At 43.5% G+C, this 23,610-nt stretch overlaps 1 protein-coding gene across 1 annotated transcript in view; it reads right to left on the bottom strand.

Annotated features, from left to right (window-relative positions):
* The window catches only part of znf106a (zinc finger protein 106a), a 57,669-nt gene extending 40,907 nt beyond the window's left edge, over positions 1-16,762 (bottom strand). The window contains exons 1-3 of the mRNA XM_038982392.1: positions 16,692-16,762; positions 10,759-10,854; positions 10,367-10,428 (exon numbers count right to left, since the gene is read on the bottom strand). Of these exons, the coding sequence (XP_038838320.1) occupies positions 10,367-10,428; positions 10,759-10,812 (116 nt within the window). The 5' untranslated portion in view covers positions 10,813-10,854; positions 16,692-16,762. The remainder of the gene's footprint in view (positions 1-10,366; positions 10,429-10,758; positions 10,855-16,691) is intronic.
* Between the last annotated feature and the right edge of the window lie 6,848 nt (positions 16,763-23,610).

Genomic DNA, 23,610 nt, shown 5'->3' with positions numbered 1-23,610 from the left:
TCAGATTTAATATAATAGTTTGTTGTGTGTAGTCAGATTAATATAATAGTTTGTTGTGTAGTCAGATTAATATAATAGTTTGTTGTGTATAGTCAGATTAATATAATAGTTTGTTGTGTGTAGTCAGATTAATATAATAGTTTGTTGTGTGTAGTCAGATTAATATAATAGTTTATTGTGTGTAGTCAGATTAATATAATAGTTTATTGTGTGTAGTCAGATTAATATAATAGTTTATTGTGTGTAGTCAGATTAATATAATAGTTTATTGTGTGTAGTCAGATTAATATAATAGTTTGTTGTGTGTAGTCAGATTAATATAATAGTTTGTGTGTAGTCAGATTAATATAATAGTTTGTTGTGTGTAGTCAGATTAATATAATAGTTTGTGTAGTCAGATTAATATAATAGTTTGTGTAGTCAGATTAATATAATAGTTTGTTGTGTGTAGTCAGATTAATATAATAGTTTGTTGTGTGTAGTCAGATTAATATAATAGTTTGTTGTGTGTAGTCAGATTAATATAATAGTTTGTGTGTAGTCAGATTAATATAATAGTTTGTGTATAGTCAGATTAATATAATAGTTTGTGTGTAGTCAGATTAATATAATAGTTTATTGTGTGTAGTCAGATTAATATAATAGTTTATTGTGTATAGTCAGATTAATATAATAGTTTGTTGTGTATAGTCAGATTAATATAATAGTTTGTTGTGTATAGTCAGATTAATATAATAGTTTATTGTGTATAGTCAGATTAATATAATAGTTTATTGTGTATAGTCAGATTAATATAATAGTTTGTTGTGTGTAGTCAGATTAATATAATAGTTTGTGTAGTCAGATTAATATAATAGTTTGTGTAGTCAGATTAATATAATAGTTTGTGTGTAGTCAGATTAATATAATAGTTTGTGTGTAGTCAGATTAATATAATAGTTTGTTGTGTGTAGTCAGATTAATATAATAGTTTGTGTGTAGTCAGATTAATATAATAGTTTGTGTATAGTCAGATTAATATAATAGTTTGTTGTGTGTAGTCAGATTAATATAATAGTTTGTTGTGTGTAGTCAGATTAATATAATAGTTTGTGTATAGTCAGATTAATATATAGTTTGTTTATAGTCAGATAATATAATAGTTTGTTGTGTGTAGTCAGATTAATATAATAGTTTGTTGTGTGTAGTCAGATTAATATAATAGTTGTTGTGTATAGTCAGATTAATATAATAGTTTGTTGTGTGAGTCAGATTAATATAATAGTTTGTTGTGTGTAGTCAGATTAATATAATAGTTTGTTGTGTGTAGTCAGATTAATATAATAGTTTGTGTGTAGTCAGATAATATAATAGTTTATTGTGTATAGTCAGATTATAATAGTTTATTGTGTGTAGTCAGATTAATATAATAGTTTGTTGGTGTAGTCGATTAATATAATGTTGTTGTGTGTAGTCAGATTAATATAATAGTTTGTTGTGTGTAGTCAGATTAATATAATAGTTGTTGTGTATAGTCAGATTAATATAATAGTTTGTTGTGTGTAGTCAGATTAATATAATAGTTTGTTGTGTGTAGTCAGATTAATATAATAGTTTGTGTGTAGTCAGATTAATATAATAGTTTATTGTGTGTAGTCAGATTAATATAATAGTTTGTTGTGTGTAGTCAGATTAATATAATAGTTTGTTGTGTGTAGTCAGATTAATATAATAGTTTGTTGTGTAGTCAGATTAATATAATAGTTTGTGTGTAGTCAGATTAATAATAGTTTTGTGTGTAGTCAGATTAATATAATAGTTTGTGTGTAGTCAGATTAATATAATAGTTTGTATGTAGTCAGATTAATATAATAGTTTGTTGTGTGTAGTCAGATAATATAATAGTTGTTGTGTGTAGTCAGATTAATATAATAGTTGTATGTAGTCAGATTAATATAATAGTTTGTATGTAGTCAGATTAATATAATAGTTTGTTGTGTGTAGTCAGATTAATATAATAGTTTGTTGTGTGTAGTCAGATTAATATAATAGTTTGTTGTGTGTAGTCAGATTAATATAATAGTTTGTTGTGTGTAGTCAGATTAATATAATAGTTTGTTGTGTATAGTCAGATTAATATAATAGTTTGTTGTGTATAGTCAGATTAATATAATAGTTTGTTGTGTATAGTCAGATTAATATAATAGTTGTTGTGTGTAGTCAGATTAATATAATAGTTTGTTGTGTATAGTCAGATTATATAAGTTTGTTGTGTGTAGTCAGATTAATATAATAGTTTGTGTGTGTAGTCAGATTAATATAATAGTTTATTGTGTGTCAGATTATATAATAGTTATTGTGTGTAGTCAGATATAAATAGTTTTTGTGTGTAGTCAGATTAATATAATAGTTTATGTGTGTAGTCAGATAATATAATAGTTTGTGTGTGTAGTCAGATTAATATAATAGTTTGTTGTGTATAGTCAGATTAATATAATAGTTATTGTGTGTAGTCAGATTAATATAATAGTTTGTGGTAGTCAGATTAATATAATAGTTTGTGTGTAGTCAGATTAATATAATAGTTTGTATGTAGTCAGATTAATATAATAGTTTTGTGTGTAGTCAGATTAATATAATAGTTTGTTGTGTGTAGTCAGATTAATATAATAGTTTGTTGTGTGTAGTCAGATTAATATAATAGTTTGTGTGTAGTCAGATTAATATAATAGTTTGTGTGTAGTCAGATTAATATATGTTTGTGTGTGTAGTCAGATTAATTAATAGTTTGTTGTGTGTAGTCAGATTAATATAATAGTTTTGTGTGTAGTCAGATTAATATAATAGTTTTGTGTGTAGTCAGATTAATATAATAGTTTTGTGTGTAGTCAGATTAATATAATAGTTTGTTGTGTATAGTCAGATTAATATAATAGTTTGTTGTGTATAGTCAGATTAATATAATAGTTTACATGCTTTGCAAGAAGAACGATTTCCCTAAAAATCCTGCTTCCATGAACGCATCTGAAATCAGGCTACCTGATAAACGTTCCCATGTTATTTTTGGGAAGCCTATTTGATTCTGAGTTCGATTTCATACTTTCAGTTTCTCCAAACTCACTTCAGTGGTGAATAAGAGGATTCTGGTTCTGGCCCAGATCAGATCCACCGCTGGAACTCTGATTAAAACTGTCCACATGTCCTAATCATTTAAAACTGTCCACACGTCCTAATAATTTAAAAAAACCCCCCTAGATGGTCAGTTAAGAGCCTCTCCCTTTCCCTAGATGGTACAGTTAAGAGCTCTCCTTTCTCCTAGATGGTACAGTTAAGAGCCTCTCCCTTCCCCCTAGATGGTACAGTTAGAGCCTCTCCTTTCTCCTAGATGGTACAGTTAAGAGCGTGGCGTTGGGGACTCTCCTTCCCCCTAGATGGTACAGTTAAGAGACTCTCCCTTTCCCTAGATGGTACAGTTAAGAGCCTATCCCCTAGATGGTACAGTAAGAGCTCTCCCTTAACCCTAGATGTACAGGTAAGAGCCTCTCCTTTATCCTAGATGGTACAGTTAAGAGGCCTCTCTTTTCTCCTAGAGTACAGTTAAGAGCCTTCCTTTTCTCCTAGATGGTCAGTTAAGAGCTCTCCTTCTCCTAGGTGGTACAGTAAGAGCCTCTCCCTTCTCCCTAGATGGTACAGTAAGAGCCTCTCTTCTACTAGATTGTACAGTTAAGAGCCTCTCCTTTCCCCTAGATGGTACAGTTAAGAGCCTCCTCCTTCTCTAGATGGTACAGTTAGGCCTCTCCTTTGCCCTAGATGAGTACAGTTAAGAGCTCTCCTTTCTCCTAGATGGAATACAGTTAAGGAGCTCTCCTTTCTCCTAGATGTACAGTAAGAGCCTCTCAATTCTCCTAGATTGTCACAGTTAAGAAGCTCTCCCTTCTCCTAGATGGTACAGTTAAGAGGCTCTCCTCTCCTAGATGGTACAGTTAAGAGCCTCTCCTTTCTCCTAGATGGTACAGTTTAAGAGCCTCTCTTTCTCATAGATGGTTACAGTAAGAGCCTCGTACTCTCCCATTAGATGGTACATGTTAAGAAGCCTCTCCTTTCTCCTAGATGGTAAGTTAAGAGCCTCTCCTTTCTCCTAGATGGTACAGTTAAGAGCCTCTCCTTTCTCCTAGATGGTACAGTTAAGAGCCTCTCCTTTCTCCTAGATGTACAGTTAAGAGCCTCTCCTTTCTCCTAGAGGGTACAGTTAAGAGCCTCCTCCTTTCCCCTAGATGGTACAGTTAAGAGCCTCTCCCGTCTCCTAGATGGTACAGTTAAGAGCCTCTCCTTTCCCCTAGATGGTACAGTTAAGAGCCTCTCCATTCTCCTAGATGGTACAGTTAAGAGCTTCTCCTTTATCCTAGATGGTACAGTTAAGAGCCTCTCCTTTCTCCTAGATGGTACAGTTAAGAGCCTCTCCTTTCTCCTAGATGGTACAGTTAAGAGCCTCTCCTTCCCCCTAGATGGTACAGTTAAGAGCCTCTCCTTTCTCCTAGATGGTACAGTTAAGAGCCTCTCCTTTCTCCTAGATGGTACAGTTAAGAGCGTCTCCTTTCTCCTAGATGGTACAGTTAAGAGCCTCTCCCTTCTCCCTAGATGGTACAGTTAAGAGCCTCTCCTTTCTCCTAGATGGTACAGTTAAGAGCCTCTCCTTTCTCCTAGATGGTACAGTTAAGAGCCTCTCCTTTCTCCTAGATGGTACAGTTAAGAGCCTCTCCTTTCCCCTAGATGGTACAGTTAAGAGCCTCTCCTTTCTCCTAGATGGTACAGTTAAGAGCCTCTCCTTTCTCCTAGATGGTACAGTTAAGAGCCTCTCCTTTCTCCTAGATGGTACAGTTAAGAGCCTCTCCTTTCTCCTAGATGGTACAGTTAAGAGCCTCTCCTTTCTCCTAGATGGTACAGTTAAGAGCCTCTCCTTTCCCCTAGATGGTACAGTTAAGAGCCTCTCCTTTCCCCTAGATGGTACAGTTAAGAGCCTCTCCCGTCTCCTAGATGGTACAGTTAAGAGCCTCTCCTTTCCCCTAGATGGTACAGTTAAGAGCCTCTCCATTCTCCTAGATGGTACAGTTAAGAGCCTCTCCATTCTCCTAGATGGTACAGTTAAGAGCCTCTCCTTTCTCCTAGATGGTACAGTTAAGAGCCTCTCCTTTCTCCTAGATGGTACAGTTAAGAGCCTCTCCTTTCTCCTAGATGGTACAGTTAAGAGCCTCTCCTTCCCCCTAGATGGTACAGTTAAGAGCCTCTCCCGTCCCCTAGTTGGTACAGTTAAGAGACTGCCCGCTGCGGTCACATATTTCAGTAATCTCCACGACAGTCACTTGAAATAGTTGCAGAGTGCCGACTGTGTCCCACATGACACCCTATCTCCCATCTAGTGCACTTCTTTTGACCAAGACCTAAAGGACTCTAGTCAAAAGTAGTGCACTATGTAGGGAATAGGGTGCCATTAGGGACAATCCCTACAATCCGTTGTTCCAGTCAGCTGGTCGTCAATTGGTTCAGGCCTGTTGTTCCAGTCAGTTGGTCGTCAGTTGGTTCAGGCCTGTTGTTCCAGTCAGTTGGTCGTCAGTTGGTTCAGGCCTGTTGTTCCAGTCAGTTGGTCGTCAGTTGGTTGGGGCCTGTTGTTCCAGTCAGTTGTTCCAGTCAGTTGGTCGGGGCCTGTTGTTCCAGTCAGTTGGTCCGGGCCTGTTGTTCCAGTCAGTTGGTCCGGGCCTGTTGTTCCAGTCAGTTGGTCCGGGCCTGTTGCTCCAGTCAGTTGGTCGGGGCCTGTTGCTCCAGTCAGTTGGTCGGGGCCTGTTGCTCCAGTCAGTTGGTCGGGGCCTGTTGCTCCAGTCAGTTGGTCGGGGCCTGTTGCTCCAGTCAGTTGGTCCGGGCCTGTTGCTCCAGTCAGTTGGTCCGGGCCTGTTGCTCCAGTCAGTTGGTCCGGGCCTGTTGCTCCAGTCAGTTGGTCGTCAGTTGGTCGGGGCCTGTTGCTCCAGTCAGTTGGTCCGGGCCTGTTGTCCCAGTCAGTTGGTCGGGGCCTGTTGTCCCAGTCAGTTGGTCGGGGCCTGTTGTCCCAGTCAGTTGGTCGGGGCCTGTTGCTCCAGTCAGTTGGTCGGGGCCTGTTGCTCCAGTCAGTTGGTCCGGGCCTGTTGTTCCAGTCAGTTGGTCCGGGCCTGTTGTTCCAGTCAGTTGGTCCGGGCCTGTTGTTCCAGTCAGTTGGTCCGGGCCTGTTGTTCCAGTCAGTTGGTCGGGGCCTGTTGCTCCAGTCAGTTGGTCGGGGCCTGTTGTTCCAGTCAGTTGGTCCGGGCCTGTTGTTCCAGTCAGTTGGTCGGGGCCTGTTGTTCCAGTCAGTTGGTCGGGGCCTGTTGTTCCAGTCAGTTGGTCGGGGCCTGTTGTTCCAGTCAGTTGGTCCGGGCCTGTTGTTCCAGTCAGTTGGTCGGGGCCTGTTGCTCCAGTCAGTTGGTCCGGGCCTGTTGCTCCAGTCAGTTGGTCCGGGCCTGTTGCTCCAGTCAGTTGGTCCGGGCCTGTTGCTCCAGTCAGTTGGTCCGGGCCTGTTGCTCCAGTCAGTTGGTCGTCAGTTGGTCGGGGCCTGTTGCTCCAGTCAGTTGGTCGGGGCCTGTTGTCCCAGTCAGTTGGTCGGGGCCTGTTGTCCCAGTCAGTTGGTCGGGGCCTGTTGCTCCAGTCAGTTGGTCGGGGCCTGTTGCTCCAGTCAGTTGGTCGGGGCCTGTTGCTCCAGTCAGTTGGTCGGGGCCTGTTGCTCCAGTCAGTTGGTCCGGGCCTGTTGCTCCAGTCAGTTGGTCCGGGCCTGTTGTTCCAGTCAGTTGGTCCGGGCCTGTTGTTCCAGTCAGTTGGTCGGGGCCTGTTGCTCCAGTCAGTTGGTCGGGGCCTGTTGCTCCAGTCAGTTGGTCCGGGCCTGTTGCTCCAGTCAGTTGGTCCGGGCCTGTTGCTCCAGTCAGTTGGTCCGGGCCTGTTGCTCCAGTCAGTTGGTCCGGGCCTGTTGCTCCAGTCAGTTGGTCCGGGCCTGTTGCTCCAGTCAGTTGGTCCGGGCCTGTTGCTCCAGTCAGTTGGTCCGGGCCTGTTGCTCCAGTCAGTTGGTCCGGGCCTGTTGCTCCAGTCAGTTGGTCGGGGCCTGTTGCTCCAGTCAGTTGGTCGGGGCCTGTTGCTCCAGTCAGTTGGTCGGGGCCTGTTGCTCCAGTCAGTTGGTCGGGGCCTGTTGCTCCAGTCAGTTGGTCGGGGCCTGTTGCTCCAGTCAATTGGTCGGGGCCTGTTGTTCCAGTCAGTTGGTCGGGGCCTGTTGTTCCAGTCAGTTGGTCGGGGCCTGTTGTTCCAGTCAGTTGGTCGGGGCCTGTTGTTCCAGTCAGTTGGTCGGGGCCTGTTGTTCCAGTCAGTTGGTCGGGGCCTGTTGCTCCAGTCAGTTGGTCCGGGCCTGTTGCTCCAGTCAGTTGGTCCGGGCCTGTTGCTCCAGTCAGTTGGTCCGGGCCTGTTGCTCCAGTCAGTTGGTCGGGGCCTGTTGCTCCAGTCAGTTGGTCGGGGCCTGTTGCTCCAGTCAGTTGGTCGGGGCCTGTTGCTCCAGTCAGTTGGTCGGGGCCTGTTGCTCCAGTCAGTTGGTCGGGGCCTGTTGCTCCAGTCAGTTGGTCGGGGCCTGTTGCTCCAGTCAGTTGGTCGGGGCCTGTTGCTCCAGTCAGTTGGTCGGGGCCTGTTGTCCAGTCAGTTGGTCGGGGCCTGTTGTTCCAGTCAGTTGGTCGGGGCCTGTTGTTCCAGTCAGTTGGTCGGGGCCTGTTGTTCCAGTCAGTTGGTCGGGGCCTGTTGTTCCAGTCAGTTGGTCGGGGCCTGTTGTTCCAGTCAGTTGGTCGGGGCCTGTTGTTCCAGTCAGTTGGTCGGGGCCTGTTGTTCCAGTCAGTTGGTCGGGGCCTGTTGTTCCAGTCAGTTGGTCGGGGCCTGTTGTTCCAGTCAGTTGGTCGGGGCCTGTTGTTCCAGTCAGTTGGTCGGGGCCTGTTGTTCCAGTCAGTTGGTCGGGGCCTGTTGTTCCAGTCAGTTGGTCGGGGCCTGTTGTTCCAGTCAGTTGGTCGGGGCCTGTTGTTCCAGTCAGTTGGTCGGGGCCTGTTGTTCCAGTCAGTTGGTCGGGGCCTGTTGTTCCAGTCAGTTGGTCGGGGCCTGTTGTTCCAGTCAGTTGGTCGGGGCCTGTTGCTCCAGTCAGTTGGTCCGGGCCTGTTGTTCCAGTCAGTTGGTCCGGGCCTGTTGTTCCAGTCAGTTGGTCCGGGCCTGTTGTTCCAGTCAGTTGGTCCGGGCCTGTTGTTCCAGTCAGTTGGTCCGGGCCTGTTGTTCCAGTCAGTTGGTCCGGGCCTGTTGTTCCAGTCAGTTGGTCGGGGCCTGTTGTTCCAGTCAGTTGGTCCGGGCCTGTTGTTCCAGTCAGTTGGTCGGGGCCTGTTGTTCCAGTCAGTTGGTCCGGGCCTGTTGTTCCAGTCAGTTGGTCCGGGCCTGTTGTTCCAGTCAGTTGGTCCGGGCCTGTTGTTCCAGGCCGGGGCATAAATTTAACACGGTTAGATTTAGGTACTGGCGGGTAAGAACGTCCCTTTCACCAGCCACGTTGGCGGGTGGTCAATATGCAGGGCTACAGCGGGAACATTACATTTGCGAATAAAAATAGTCAAAGTCATGTATGAGCACGTGCGAGTTGCGTTTTATAACAGGAAAATGCTGCAGTAGCTGTTTTCAAAGTATTTCTGCTGTTTTGTTTCATAGCTGCTAATCACACAAAGAAATATGAATCCTATATCCCACCCCACCGCTGCCTAGCAGGGGAAGCTGTGTGCACTGAGTGAAGATTCATTTTTGTAGGCGCTGCACACAGGCATAAACAATAGTCTAATTTACTCTAAAGTCTAAAAAGTGAGACTTTGTCCTTGTGTTTCTTAGCTATTTACATTGTTCTGATCCCAAACTTGGTTGTTTTTCAAAAGTTAGTTTGAGCCTGCTGCTTCAGCTGATAGTGAAGAGCCAGATCCCAAATCTCACACACACAGACAAAGCGTGACAGGAAGTGAGTGGCCCCGTTACCACGGTAACCTCCCACCCTTAAAGGGGCAGCTGAACATTTTGTCTCATCTTATATTTTGGTTAAAAGACCCAGGTCAACAACAACAAAAAATGTTTTTTTGATGTAATTATGGAAAAAATATTTTGGGTGGTAAAAATTAATGGCTGGTAGATTTTTTTTAATCTACCTACCACAGTGGCTGGTGCCCCCCCCCCCCAAAAGAATTTAGGCCCAGTTCCAGTCGTCAGTTGGTCCGGGCCAGTTGTTACAGTCAGCTGGTCTGAGACTGTTGTTCCAGTCAGATTGTATCTATATATAAATATATGCCATAGTTGTGGCAGCTGTGCCCCTATCCATTTCCCAGCTAATGCTAGGCCGGGCACACCTGACCAATCACACGTGACCAAATCACACACGTGACCAATCACACACGTGACCAATGTCAAGTGCCGGAAGGTTTTCCTGATCACAAGACTTGGCAGGAGTTGCAGCATCATCTCCTGAAACAGTTGTGGGAATTCATTCATCTCAAACATAACCCAACTCGCTCTGCAGGAAAAATGAGGGTAAATGTGCAACAATTTGTGCACCTGTACATGGCTGAGTTAGTGTAAGTTCTGGGTAAGTTAGTGTAAGTTCAGTGTCTGGGTAAGTTAGTGTAAGTTCAGTGTCTAGGTAAGTTAGTGTAAGTTCTGGGTAAGTTAGCGTAAGTTCAGTGCATGGGTAAGTTAGCGTAAATTCAGTGCATGGGTAAGTTAGCGTAAATTCAGTGCATGGGTAAGTTAGCGTAAATTCAGTGCATGGGTAAGTTAGCGTAAGTTCAGTGTCTGGGAAAGTTAGTGTAAGTTCAGTGTCTGGGTAAGTTAGTGTAAGTTCAGTGTCTGGGAAAGTTAGCGTAAGTTCAGTGTCTGGGAAAGTTAGCGTAAGTTCTGGGTAAGTTAGCATAAGTTCAGTGCATGGGTAAGTTAGTGTAAGTTCTGGGTAAGTTAGCGTAAATTCAGTGCATGGGTAAGTTAGCGTAAGTTCAGTGTCTGGGTAAGTTAGCGTAAGTTCAGTGTCTGGGTAAGTTAGTGTAAGTTCAATGCATGGGTAAGTTAGCGCAAGTTCAATGCATGGGTAAGTTAGCGCAAGTTCAATGCATGGGTAAGTTAGCGCAAGTTCCATGCATGGGTAAGTTAGTGTAAGTTCTGGGTAAGTTAGCGTAAGTTCCATGCATGGGTAAGTTAGTGTAAGTTCTGGGTAAGTTAGCGTAAGTTCCATGCATGGGTAAGTTAGCGTAAGTTCCATGCATGGGTAAGTTAGCGTAAGTTCAGCAGTAGTTCTCACCGGCCCTTAAGGTTCTCCAGTTCACGATGATGCAGCATACTCTTCATATGCTCATCCATCTCCTGGAGACACAAGAACACAAACCGTTCACATCTAAAGACATGATATTTATGAAAACAAACCGTTCACATCTAAAGACATGATATTTATCAAAACAAACCGTTCACATCTAAAGACATGATATTTATCAAAACAAACCGTTCACATCTAAAGACATGATATTTATCAAAACAAACCATTCACATCTAAATACCACATGATATTTATCAAAACAAAAGGTCGTGGTGATGAAAGCGCCATCTTTAGGTTTTAGAAAATCGCTATAAAAAAAACAAACATGTAGGCCCGATAATGACTCTGTTTCTTTCCAAGAAGCTTTGAAAAGGTTTTACCTGTTTGGAGCTGTATACGATCTGACAGAGAATGCACTTCCTTTCCCTCCCCATGTTGGATATTGGTGATGGGTTTCAAAATCAGGCCATTACGTACTGTTGGGAGGAAATAAGAATTATTGAAAACAGTCTATATAAAAAGCTTCACTCACCGAACTGACACTGTGCAAATTGTTTGTATAACACGGCTGCCTCAATTATATATAAACGTCAGCTGCCCAAATACATGTGGACTATATTATGTTACGTACAAGCATGCAGGACTGCTGCCAGTGTAGCTGCTATCCTCTGACTGCCCGAAACCCCAGCAGAGTGTGTATATATACATATATACGAGACTTGACTGGCAAAGGCCCATCAGCTGGGACAGAGGGGAGCGGAGGTCATCTCTGCCCCATCAGCTGGGACGGAGGGGAGCGGAGGTCATTTCTATCCCATCAGCTGGGACAGAGGGGAGCGGAGGTCATCTCTATCCCATCAGCTGGGACAGAGGGGAGCAAGGTCATCTCTGCCCCATCAGCTGGGACAGAGGGGAGCGGAGGTCATCTCTGCCCCATCAGCTGGGACAGAGGGGAGCGGAGGTCATCTCTGCCCCATCAGCTGGGACAGAGGGGAGCGGAGGTCATCTCTGCCCCATCAGCTGGGACAGAGGGGAGCGGAGGTCATCTCTGCCCCATCAGCTGGGACAGAGGGGAGCGGAGGTCATCTCTGCCCCATCAGCTGGGACAGAGGGGAGCGGAGGTCATCTCTGCCCCATCAGCTGGGACAGAGGGGAGCGGAGGTCATCTCTATCCCATCAGCTGGGACAGAGGGGAGCGGAGGTCTTCTCTGCCCCATCAGCTGGGAGAGAGGGGAGCGGAGGTCATCTCTGCCCCATCAGCTGGGACAGAGGGGAGCGGAGGTCATCTCTGCCCCATCAGCTGGGACAGAGGGGAGCGGAGGTCATCTCTGCCCCATCAGCTCGGACAGAGGGGAGCGGAGGTCATCTCTATCCCATCAGCTGGGACAGAGGGGAGCGGAGGTCATCTCTATCCCATCAGCTGGGACAGAGGGGAGCGGAGGTCATCTCTATCCCATCAGCTGGGACAGAGGGGAGCGGAGGTCATCTCTATCCCATCAGCTGGGACAGAGGGGAGCGGAGGTCATCTCTATCCCATCAGCTGGGACAGGGGGGAGCGGAGGTCACCTCCGCCCCATCAGCTGGGACAGAGGGGAGCGGAGGTCATCTCCGCCCCATACAGAGGGGAGCGGAGGTCACCTCTGCCCCATGACCTCCGCTCCATCAGCTGGGACAGAGGGGAGCGGAGGTCATCTCCGCCCCATCAGCTGGGACAGAGGAGAGCGGAGGTCACCTCTGCCCCATCAGCTGGGAGAGAGGGGAGCGGAGGTCACCTCTGCCCCATCAGCTGGGAGAGAGGGGAGCGGAGGTCACCTCTGCCCCATCAGCTGGGAGAGAGGGGAGCGGAGGTCACCTCTGCCCCATCAGCTGGGAGAGAGGGGAGCGGAGGTCACCTCTGACCGATCAGCTGGGAGAGAGGGGAGCGGAGGTCACCTCTGACCCATCAGCTGGGAGAGAGGGGAGCGGAGGTCATCTCTGCCCCATCAGCTGGGAGAGAGGGGAGCGGAGAACACCTCTGCCCCATCAGCTGGGAGAGAGGGGAGCGGAGGTCACCTCTGCCCCATCAGCTGGGAGAGAGGGGAGCGGAGGTCATCTCTGACTCCATCAGCTGGGACAGAGGGGAGCGGAGGTCATCTCTGCCCCATCAGCTGGAACAGAGGGGAGCGGAGATCTTCTCTTTCCCACCTCCCACGTCTAGCTGGCTCTTCCTCAACATGCTTAAGATGACCACCCAACCCTAACCCCATCTGGCCTCCCCTGAATGCCAGCCCTGCAGCACAGACTCTGCCAGTCCACGGAGTGCCACAGAGTTCACACTAGGCTAATTCCAGACTCAGGGTACATCCCAAATGGGCATTTTCCCTATATATAGTGCACTACTGTTACAAATTACTGTACTACATAGGGAATAGGGTGCCAGTCCTGGCTAACAGTAGGGCTCTACATAGGGAATAGGGTGCCAGTTCTGGTTAAAAGTAGTGCACTACATAGGGAATAGGGTGCCATTTGGATGACCTGGTGATAGAACAGCTCTACAGCCAGTCAGCAGGGCTGGTGGAGAGGCTATGGGTGGGAGTCAAACTCCAAACCCTCTCATGGAACAGGGTTGGAGTTCAAACCTACAGGAGGGTATCTCTCCAGGAACAGGGTTGGAGTTAAAACCTACAGGAGGGTATCTCTCCAGGAACAGGGTTGGAGTTAAAACCTACAGGAGGGTATCTCTCCAGGAACAGGGTTGGAGTTAAAACCTACAGGAGGGTATCTCTCTCCAGGAGGGTATCTCTCTCCAGGAACAGGGTTGGAGTTAAAACCTACAGGAGGGTATCTCTCCAGTAACAGGGTTGGAGTTAAAACCTACAGGAGGGTATCTCTCCAGGAACAGGGTTGGAGTTAAAACCTACAGGAGGGTATCTCTCCAGGAACAGGGTTGGAGTTAAAACCTACAGGAGGGTATCTCTCCAGGAACAGGGTTGGAGTTAAAACCTACAGGAGGGTATCTCCAGGAACAGGGTTGGAGTTAAAACCTACAGGAGGGTATCTCTCCAGGAACAGGGTTGGAGTTAAAACCTACAGGAGGGTATCTCTCTCCAGGAGGGTATCTCTCTCCAGGAACAGGGTTGGAGTTAAAACCTACAGGAGGGTATCTCTCCAGGAACAGGGTTGGAGTTAAAACCTACAGGAGGGTATCTCCAGAAACAGGGTTGGAGTTAAAACGATGCAGTGCCTTAGATCGCAGTACCCTTTGGGAGGCCAGGGATATTTTGTATCTGTACAGGCTTCCTTCTTCTCACTCTGTCAATTAGGCTAGTATTGTAGAGTAACTACAATGTTGTTGATCCATCCTCAGTTTCTCCTATCCCAGCCATTTAACCCTGTAACTGTTTAAAGTCACCATTGACCTCATGGTGAAATCCCTAAGCGGTTTTCTTCCTCTCCGGCAACTGAGTTAGGAAGGACGCCTGTATCTTTGTAGTGATAGGGTTTGATGATACACCATCCACATTGTAATTAATAACTTCACCATGCTCAAAAGGATATTCAATGTCTGCTTTTAAATTTGTACCCATCTACCAATAGGTGCCCTTCTTTGTGAGGCATTGGAAAACCTCCCTGGTCTTTGTGTTTGAAATTCAATGCCCGACTATGGGACCTTAAAGATAATTCTATGTGTGGGGTCAAAACCCATGCAACTTATGTAACTTACACTAATTTTGAACCCTGAACTTATTTAGGATTGCCATAACAGGGCTTGAATACCTATTGACACAAGAAATTTCAACTGTAAAAAAAAATGACATGGCGAAAAACTATTTCACTTTGACATTATGGGGTATTGTGTGTAGGCCATTGACAAAATATCTCAATTGAATCCATTTTAAATTCTGTCTGTAACAACAACAAGTCCAGGGGTGTGAAGACTTTCTGAAGGCGCTGTACATGGTTCAGTTTACCACAGAGGTAAAAACCGAATATCAAATATACAACTAACTTTACCTAGTTTCAGGATGAACACCAATTCATTGTGTATTACAGCCTGATTCATCAGACGAACGTTAGTAGTTTGCTAACTAGCTGTGCGTGTGTGTGCGCGCACAGTAGCGACAAAAAATAAATAAAGATTTTAGTTTATTGTTGCCTGTTTTGCTTGTTATTTTGGCATTAATACGTGTCACATATCAGTTTGCAAACAATGTAAAAAAAAAAAACTAAAATAATTGAGTTAATAAAGCCGCATACAAACATGGTCTCTCTTTTGTTTTCTTGAGTAAGGCAGCTCCAAAATACAGGTGTTTCAGCCTAGCTCAGTGCTTTCTGTGGTGGTGGGGCAGCCAGTGTAAAATACGGAGCGTAGGGGTTGGTAATGTTCTCTAGTTGCGCTGTGATTGGCTTAGTGTTCTGTCACTCATGGGGGCACTACGTCACCACAAAATCTACGGGTAGAGCTCGAACATTCAAGCCCCTTGGGTGCTGCCATAGTTACATTAGAAGTGCCCATCCAAGAACGCTCAAGGTCATTGGCCACAGATAAAAGGAGGTCAAATCACACTATATCTACCGTAGCTTTGATTGGGCTGATCACGTCAACATCATACTTTCAAAATCTCAGCTCATCGGCCATTGGACATAAACACAACAAGTTGGAAATTGCAAATTCAACACGGAGTGGTTTGGAAGGAATCAGTGGCTAACTGCAATGCAATCACTTGCTGTGTGTAAGGGTCTCTTTTCCAAGCTTAAAAGGATAAACAATCACATGCAACACCATCAACCAGAAAAGATTGAATACATTGGTCATGCTGTCAATCCTGCATGACTTCTGGGAACTGGGAGAGAACAAAAATAGCTCTGACTGGGAAAATAAGTTTTGAAAGGTCATGCGACTCGGAATTCCAAGTCGGGAACTCTGGCCTCTTTCTAGACGTCGTGATTCGACCTTGTTTTTTTCCGAGTTCCCAGTTGTCTTGAAAGCACCATATATCCAGAGAATGCCACAATTTGCTGACAAAATTTGCCCACAAGAAGGATCGCCGTGCCACCTTCCTGTTCAAGTGAGCACAGCACAAGGTGAGTCCAAAAATGTATTGTATGCTGCTGCATATATGATGTAATATGCCAGGGAGATATGTATACTGTAGCTAAGAAAGTAATACTAAGTGTTTGTTGTGTAGGAAGCTGTTAGTGGCCCATGTGCCTCACCCTAATAATTTGGTCCCTTTCCCCCTCATAACTTAGCCTACTGTTCTGACTTGGTGGTGCACATCTAGCCTATCGCCTGTTTAAGAGAAACGTAATCAAATATTGTAAGAGCTTTCATTGTCTGCTTATAAGCCCCCTTTATTTATCCTACGGTTCTGACTTGGTGTACAGGGAGAATACTGTAAGAATGGCCCATGTTCTGAATTTTGTCACTGTACATTTTCAAACGTGCTGAACAAATAGTTATATTGACTACGTCCGTCCTAGCACGCTCATTGTCTTAATCGAAATTACGTATTGCCTCTTATCTGCTCATCATCCCCTTATGCCATAGTTTGTACATCTCAATTGTCAGTAGAAACCATATTTGTTTAAGCAAGTTAGCCATACCAGTTATGTTTCTTTCAAAGGCAGTAAATGAAGCTGAACTAACTGTTTCGTGGCAGAAAAGGCTCTGCTGATAGCAAGGTGTGCTGTTGGGACAGCTATATGTAGGCCCTAACAGTTTGTGGGCATCGTTCGTCACCGTTATAGTCTAAATAATGGGTTGTATTGTGTAGTGGCTTTGCTGGCATGTACCTAAAAAAAACATTTTTTTCGTTTGCCCACCAAGACTGACATGCTAAAATCGCCACTATTTGTGTGTGTGTGTGAGCGGGGTGTTGTCAATACATGCGTTGCGTGGCTATCAACAAACACCCGCCATATCCAGTCCATTGTTTTGCTAGCAAGCTAGCCTTGTTTAGGATGGAGCCTTGCCGTACACATGGCTCTGTTCACAACTAGCTAGCTAACTGGTTTTGGCGAACAAGTGGCTAGCCAACGTAGCTACTTCAGACACAAAAGTAAGTATTTAGCTACTTTGTTATATTGTTGTTTGTATATGCATGAGGTTAGCTACCAACTACGTAACGTTAGCTAGCTACCGTTAGCTAAATGATGTATATCAAACATTAGCTACCTTGTCTAACTAGCTACAGTAGCTAACGTTACTTCTATCTAGCAAGGAAACAAACGCACTGTTCTCACTGCAGGTCTTCAAACTGACCCAAAACTCTTCTAATTTAAGTTGTAACTGCGTGTGTGTAGTTAACGCATGTACATTTAGCAAGAATACCTGTAAATATCTTGTTTACTGGCGCAAGTTCATCCACTTCCCGTCTTGTCGCTGGATCGACCCGGTTGCCCCTCCCCTTCCAGATGTGAAGAGGCGAAGCCAAAAAGGTTTTACCACAGATAGAACAATAAGACAAATATTTCACCGGATGTATAAATTTGAAGCATCCGCTTGGCATTTCCACTCACTACCAAATATGGCCAATTCCAAATCAGTGGGAGAACGAGATGGATGTTGTCCAACGTTCTACTAATTTTCTCATCGATTAAATATTTAATCTCAATACAGTTTTCTGTTCCTAAAACTAAAATATGTTACGACAGACTTTACCCGGTTAGACTTTTTTTAAATGGCATTGTTTAGAAGGGGCGCAAAGGCGAATTGCGTTATTGCACAAGCGCACTTCGCAGAGTAGGCGTTCCCTAACGGAAATGTGCAAATACGGGCTAGAACGCACCAATAGGTTCTCGCTAAATCGTGCTTGGCTCTGACCACCTCCTTGCTTGTTCTGCCCACTATGACTCACTTGTTTCCGTTTGAAACGACAGGCTGTGGGTTATCTTGGTTTAGTTAGAAAAATCTTTGGTTCAACTCAGCCCAAAATCTGTCCATGAAAATAAGCCCACGAAGTGTGGATTTTTTTTGCATTGAAGTCAACGAGAGAGTGTCGAAATTGGCCAGCAAAAAATGTAATTGCTAGTTTACTATGTGAGGCTTATTTGATCGAAATTAATTTAGAATCTATCAAAAAAGTGTAACATCCAGAACTCTCAGTTTTACAATTATTTACAAGTAAGAAGCTATTTTACTAAAGCAGTGGGACTTAATTAAACGTGTAGTGATATACATCCTTTAATTAAATATATAACAAAGACCTATAAACAAGTAAATGCAAAGAATGTGCTGGGGGACATATACAGAATTATCCAAGAAGAAACAAAATATGAGAATATTTATAGGGGTAACTAATTGGGAAGATGAGCTGCAAATAGTAATAACCAAAGAGGATTGGGAGGGCATATCAAGAAACACGTCCAAGATAACCAACTCTCTACTCTGGAGGTAATATTCTTGGAAAACTCCTATAATACAATCAAAATACAACCGTGACATCACACCAAGTTGCTGGCGTTACCTTAGGGAGAGCAGAGCTAACCATACTCACATATTATATTCCTGCTCAGTCCTCAATCATTTCTGGATTGAAGTATACAAAGTATTGGATGATACATTCAGACGTTGGCGCTTTCTCTAAATCCAGAACTCTCGGGGAGAACCCTTCATGTACTGTTCCTCTACTCTGATAAATACCTCTTCAGAATTATGAGAATAACAGCATTTAAACAGATAACTAGAAAGAAACTGGCTTAAACAACTGGCACCACATATAACCAATTGGAAAGAAACAATTAATGAAAAATATAGTATGGAAATGATAACTCATAGAATGACTATTTGAGACACGATGGTGGAACAGACGTTATATTATGAAATATATATATAGGCCCTAACAGGAGATAACATGTACATGCTTTAAATGAACGGGTGTGTGTGTGTGTGTGTGTGTGTGTGTGTGTGTGTGTGTGTGTGTGTGTGTGTGTGTGTGTGTGTGTGTGTGTGTGTGTGTGTGTGTGTGTGTGTGCGTGCGTGCGTGCGTGCGTGCGTGCGTGTGCGTGAGTGAGTGAATCAGTATGCAAGTGTAGAAGTGAAAGTGTGTATGCATGAGTGGGTGCGTATCTGCGTGTGTGTGTGCATGGGTGTGTCAATGTAGTTAGGGGGTGCCCGGATGCCAATACAACACCAGGAGATTTAACCATCAAAATAATACACTACAGATGCATGTCCAATGGGAAACAAAGGATCCATTCAGAAAGTATTCAGACCCATTGACTTTTTCCACATTTTGTTACGTTACAGCCTTATTCTAAAATGGATTCAATAGTTTTCTCCCCCCTCATCAATCTACACACAATACCCCATAATGACATCACAATATTCCATAATGACATCACAATAGTCCATAATGACATCACAATACCCCATCATGACATCACAATACTCCATAATGACATCACAATACTCCATAATGACCAAGCAAAAAACTGAAATATCACATTTACATAAATATTCAGAACCTTTACTCAGTACTTTGTTGAAGCACCTTTGGCAGCGATTACAGCCTTGAGTCTTCTTGGGTATGACGCTACAATCTTGTCACACCTGTATTTGGGGAGTTTCTCCCATTCTTCTCTGCAGATCCTCTCAAGCTCTGTCAGGTTGGATGGGAAGTGTTGCTGCACAGCTATTTTCAGGTTTCTCCAGAGATGTTCGATCGGGTTGAAGTCCGGGCTCTGGCTGGGCCACTCAAGTTCATTTAGAGACTTGTCCTGAAGCCACTCTTGCTTTGTCTTGGCTGTGTGCTTAGGGTTGTTGTCCTGTTGGAAGGTGAACCTTCGCCCCAGTCTGAGGTCCTGAGTGCTCTGGAGCAGGTTTTCATCAAGGATCTCTCTGTACTTTGCTCTGTTTATCTTTCCCTCGATCCTTTCCAAATCATGCCCAATCAATTGTATTTACTTATATAAATAAGGTATTTCTGTTTTTATTCAGAATAAATTTGCAAAAATGTCTACATTCTCGCTTTGTCATTATGGGGTATTGTGTGTAAAAGGATGAGGAAAAACATTTGTTTAATCAATTTTATAATAAGGCTGTAACCAGTGGCAGAGACCCACCTGTTTAGCAAAAAAAGATATATATGTACAGTACCAGTCAAAAGTTTGGACACACCTACTCATTTCAGGGATTTTCTTTATTTTACTATTTTCTACATTGTATAATAATAGTGAAGACATCAAAACTATGAAATAACACATATGGAATCATGTAGTAACCAAAAAAGTGTTAAACAAACCTGAAATGTATTTTATATTTGAGATTATTCAAAGTAGCCACCCTTTCCCTCGATGACGGCTTTGCACACTCTTGGCGGTAGTCATGGGAGACAGTTTTATAACAGTGCTTGAGGGTTTTTGTGACTGCACTTAAAGAAACGTCCTTAGTTCTTGAAATGTTCCGGATTGACTGACCTTCATGTCTTAAAGTAATGATGGACTGTCGTTTCTCTTTGCTTATTTGAGATGTTCTAACCATAATATGGACTTGGTCTTTCACCAAATAGGGCTATCTTCTGTATACCACCCCTACCTTGTCACAACACAACTGATTGGCTCAATGTATTAAGAAGGAAAGACATTTCACAAATTAACTTTTAACAAGGCACACCTGTTAATTGAAATGCATTCCAGGTGACTACCTCATTGAGCGGGTTGAGAGAATGCCAAGAGTGTGCAAAGCTGTCATCAGGGCAAAGGGCGGCTACTTTGAAGAATCTCAAATATAAAATATATTCTGATTTGTTTAACACTTTTTTTTGTTTACTACATGATTCCATATGAGTTATTTCATAGTTTTGATGTCTTCACTATTATTCTACAATGTAGAAAATAGTAAAAAAAATAAAGAAAAACCCTTGAATGAGTAGCTGTGTCAAAACATTTGACTGGTACTGTATATATAATTTATAAATCAAAAAATGGATGTAGCAACTCCAGATTGCCCCTTTAAGTGTATCAACTCCAGATTGCCCCTTTAAGTGTATCAACTCCAGATTGCCCCTTTAAGTCTATCAACTCCAGAATGCCCCTTTAAGTCTATCAACTCCAGAATGCCCCTTTAAGTATATCAACTCCAGATTGCCCCTTTAAGTCTATCAACTCCAGAATGCCCCTTTAAGTGTATCAACTCCAGATTGCCCCTTTAAGTCTATCAACTCCAGATTGCCCCTTTAAGTCTATCAACTCCAGAATGCCCCTTTAAGTATATCAACTCCAGATTGCCCCTTTAAGTCTATCAACTCCAGAATGCCCCTTTAAGTCTATCAACTCCAGATTGCCCCTTTAAGTCTATCAACTCCAGAATGCCCCTTTAAGTCTATCAACTCCAGATTGCCCCTTTAAGTCTATCAACTCCAGAATGCCCCTTTAAGTCTATCAACTCCAGATTGCCCCTTTAAGTGTATCAACTCCAGATTGCCCCTTTAAGTCTATCAACTCCAGATTGCCCCTTTAAGTCTATCAACTCCAGAATGCCCCTTTAAGTCTATCAACTCCAGAATGCCCCTTTAAGTATATCAACTCCAGATTGCCCCTTTAAGTCTATCAACTCCAGAATGCCCCTTTAAGTGTATCAACTCCAGATTGCCCCTTTAAGTGTATCAACTCCAGATTGCCCCTTTAAGTATATCAACTCCAGATTGCCCCTTTAAGTGTATCAACTCCAGATTGCCCCTTTAAGTGTATCAACTCCAGATTGCCCCTTTAAGTATATCAACTCCAGATTGCCCCTTTAAGTCTATCAACTCCAGATTGCCCCTTTAAGTCTATCAACTCCAGATTGCCCCTTTAAGTCTATCAACTCCAGATTGCCCCTTTAAGTATATCAACTCCAGAATGCCCCTTTAAGTCTATCAACTCCAGAGTGCCCCTTTAAGTCTATCAACTCCAGAATGCCCCTTTAAGTGTATCAACTCCAGATTGCCCCTTTAAGTCTATCAACTCCAGATTGCCCCTTTAAGTCTATCAACTCCAGAATGCCCCTTTAATTCTATCAACTCCAGATTGCCCCTTTAAGTCTATCAACTCCAGAATGCCCCTTTAAGTCTATCAACTCCAGAATGCCCCTTTAAGTATATCAACTCCAGATTGCCCCTTTAAGTCTATCAACTCCAGAATGCCCCTTTAAGTGTATCAACTCCAGATTGCCCCTTTAAGTCTATCAACTCCAGATTGCCCCTTTAAGTCTATCAACTCCAGAATGCCCCTTTAAGTATATCAACTCCAGATTGCCCCTTTAAGTCTATCAACTCCAGAATGCCCCTTTAAGTCTATCAACTCCAGATTGCCCCTTTAAGTCTATCAACTCCAGAATGCCCCTTTAAGTCTATCAACTCCAGATTGCCCCTTTAAGTCTATCAACTCCAGAATGCCCCTTTAAGTCTATCAACTCCAGATTGCCCCTTTAAGTGTATCAACTCCAGATTGCCCCTTTAAGTCTATCAACTCCAGATTGCCCCTTTAAGTCTATCAACTCCAGAATGCCCCTTTAAGTCTATCAACTCCAGAATGCCCCTTTAAGTATATCAACTCCAGATTGCCCCTTTAAGTCTATCAACTCCAGAATGCCCCTTTAAGTGTATCAACTCCAGATTGCCCCTTTAAGTGTATCAACTCCAGATTGCCCCTTTAAGTATATCAACTCCAGATTGCCCCTTTAAGTGTATCAACTCCAGATTGCCCCTTTAAGTGTATCAACTCCAGATTGCCCCTTTAAGTATATCAACTCCAGATTGCCCCTTTAAGTCTATCAACTCCAGATTTCCCCTTTAAGTCTATCAACTCCAGATTGCCCCTTTAAGTCTATCAACTCCAGATTGCCCCTTTAAGTATATCAACTCCAGAATGCCCCTTTAAGTCTATCAACTCCAGATTGCCCCTTTAAGTCTATCAACTCCAGAATGCCCCTTTAAGTGTATCAACTCCAGATTGCCCCTTTAAGTCTATCAACTCCAGATTGCCCCTTTAAGTCTATCAACTCCAGAATGCCCCTTTAATTCTATCAACTCCAGATTGCCCCTTTAAATCTATCAACTCCAGAATGCCCCTTTAAGTCTATCAACTCCAGAATGCCCCTTTAAGTATATCAACTCCAGATTGCCCCTTTAAGTATATCAGAAGTGAGCTTGATCATGTGTCCATTAGGTCTATGGATTTTATTTTTTATCAGCATGAATTAGATTGATCAATAAAATCCCCACTTTTATTCCACAGGCTGGGATCCGCACTATGCAGCTGTTGCAAGAGCGCATTTTTCACTGGCTGTCCACTGGTTTCAAAAACAATGATTGATAGGCAGCTTAAACTTCTTGAATTCAACCATTATTGGGTTCAAATACACATTTAGATTTGTGAACAGCCATCCACAACAACCACAATCCGTAAGGCGCAAATCGTTAAATGAGGGAGCAGCAGTGTGATTCCCATCAATGCTCTATGTAGATATCAATAATAAGTGATATCCGTATCGCCGTAGACTACACCACTGCTGTCATCCTTACCTCCAAGTGTTTATTCAAATATGATAATCTTTGAATGCAGACAGCAGTCGCACCATTGGAAGACATGGCTTGGACTGTAGCAGTCACCTAATCCTGCTCTTTTCCTGCGATCCATCAAACCCATTTGGTGTGTCATCATAGTGGTCTCTGACATCATAGTGGTGGTCTCTGACATCATAGTGGTCTCTGACATCATAGTGGTGGTCTCTGACATCATAGTGGTCTCTGACATCATAGTGGTGGTCTCTGACATCATAGTGGTCTCTGACTTGTGGTCTGACTCTCTCAGGTGGAACAAACTTAAACTTGCGCCTTTTTTCAATGCTTATTTGAATGTAATTGAGAAAACAGAGAAGTGTCAAAATATTTTTAGCAAAAATCCTCTGAGTTTAAAAATAATCCTCAAAGTAATCATCTAGTTTTTCAAAAGTATCTGTAATCTGATTACAATATTTTGCTGGTAACGTAACGGATTACAGTCACCAATTGTTTTTGTAATCCCTTACATGTAACGGATTACATGTAATCAGTCAGGATTATATGTAATCCGTTACTCCCCAACCCAGGGTACTGATGGGATTGAAGCCACCAGGTCGGCCATATTGGTACTCCCCAGTAGGAGCAGTCCTCCATAGAAATAAAATGGAATTCCGAATTATTTCAATTACATTTTTCAAGGACAAAATTACATGTATTTAAGTATATAATTTAGAAAGGATTTTTGTACATTTGGTTATGTTTAGCTCA

The sequence above is a fragment of the Salvelinus namaycush genome, unplaced genomic scaffold (assembly GCF_016432855.1).
Source record: "Salvelinus namaycush isolate Seneca unplaced genomic scaffold, SaNama_1.0 Scaffold115, whole genome shotgun sequence".
NCBI classification, from domain to species: Eukaryota; Metazoa; Chordata; class Actinopteri; order Salmoniformes; family Salmonidae; genus Salvelinus; species Salvelinus namaycush.
The sequence above is the reverse complement of the archived record's forward strand: the minus strand, read 5'-3'. Positions and strand labels throughout refer to the sequence as shown.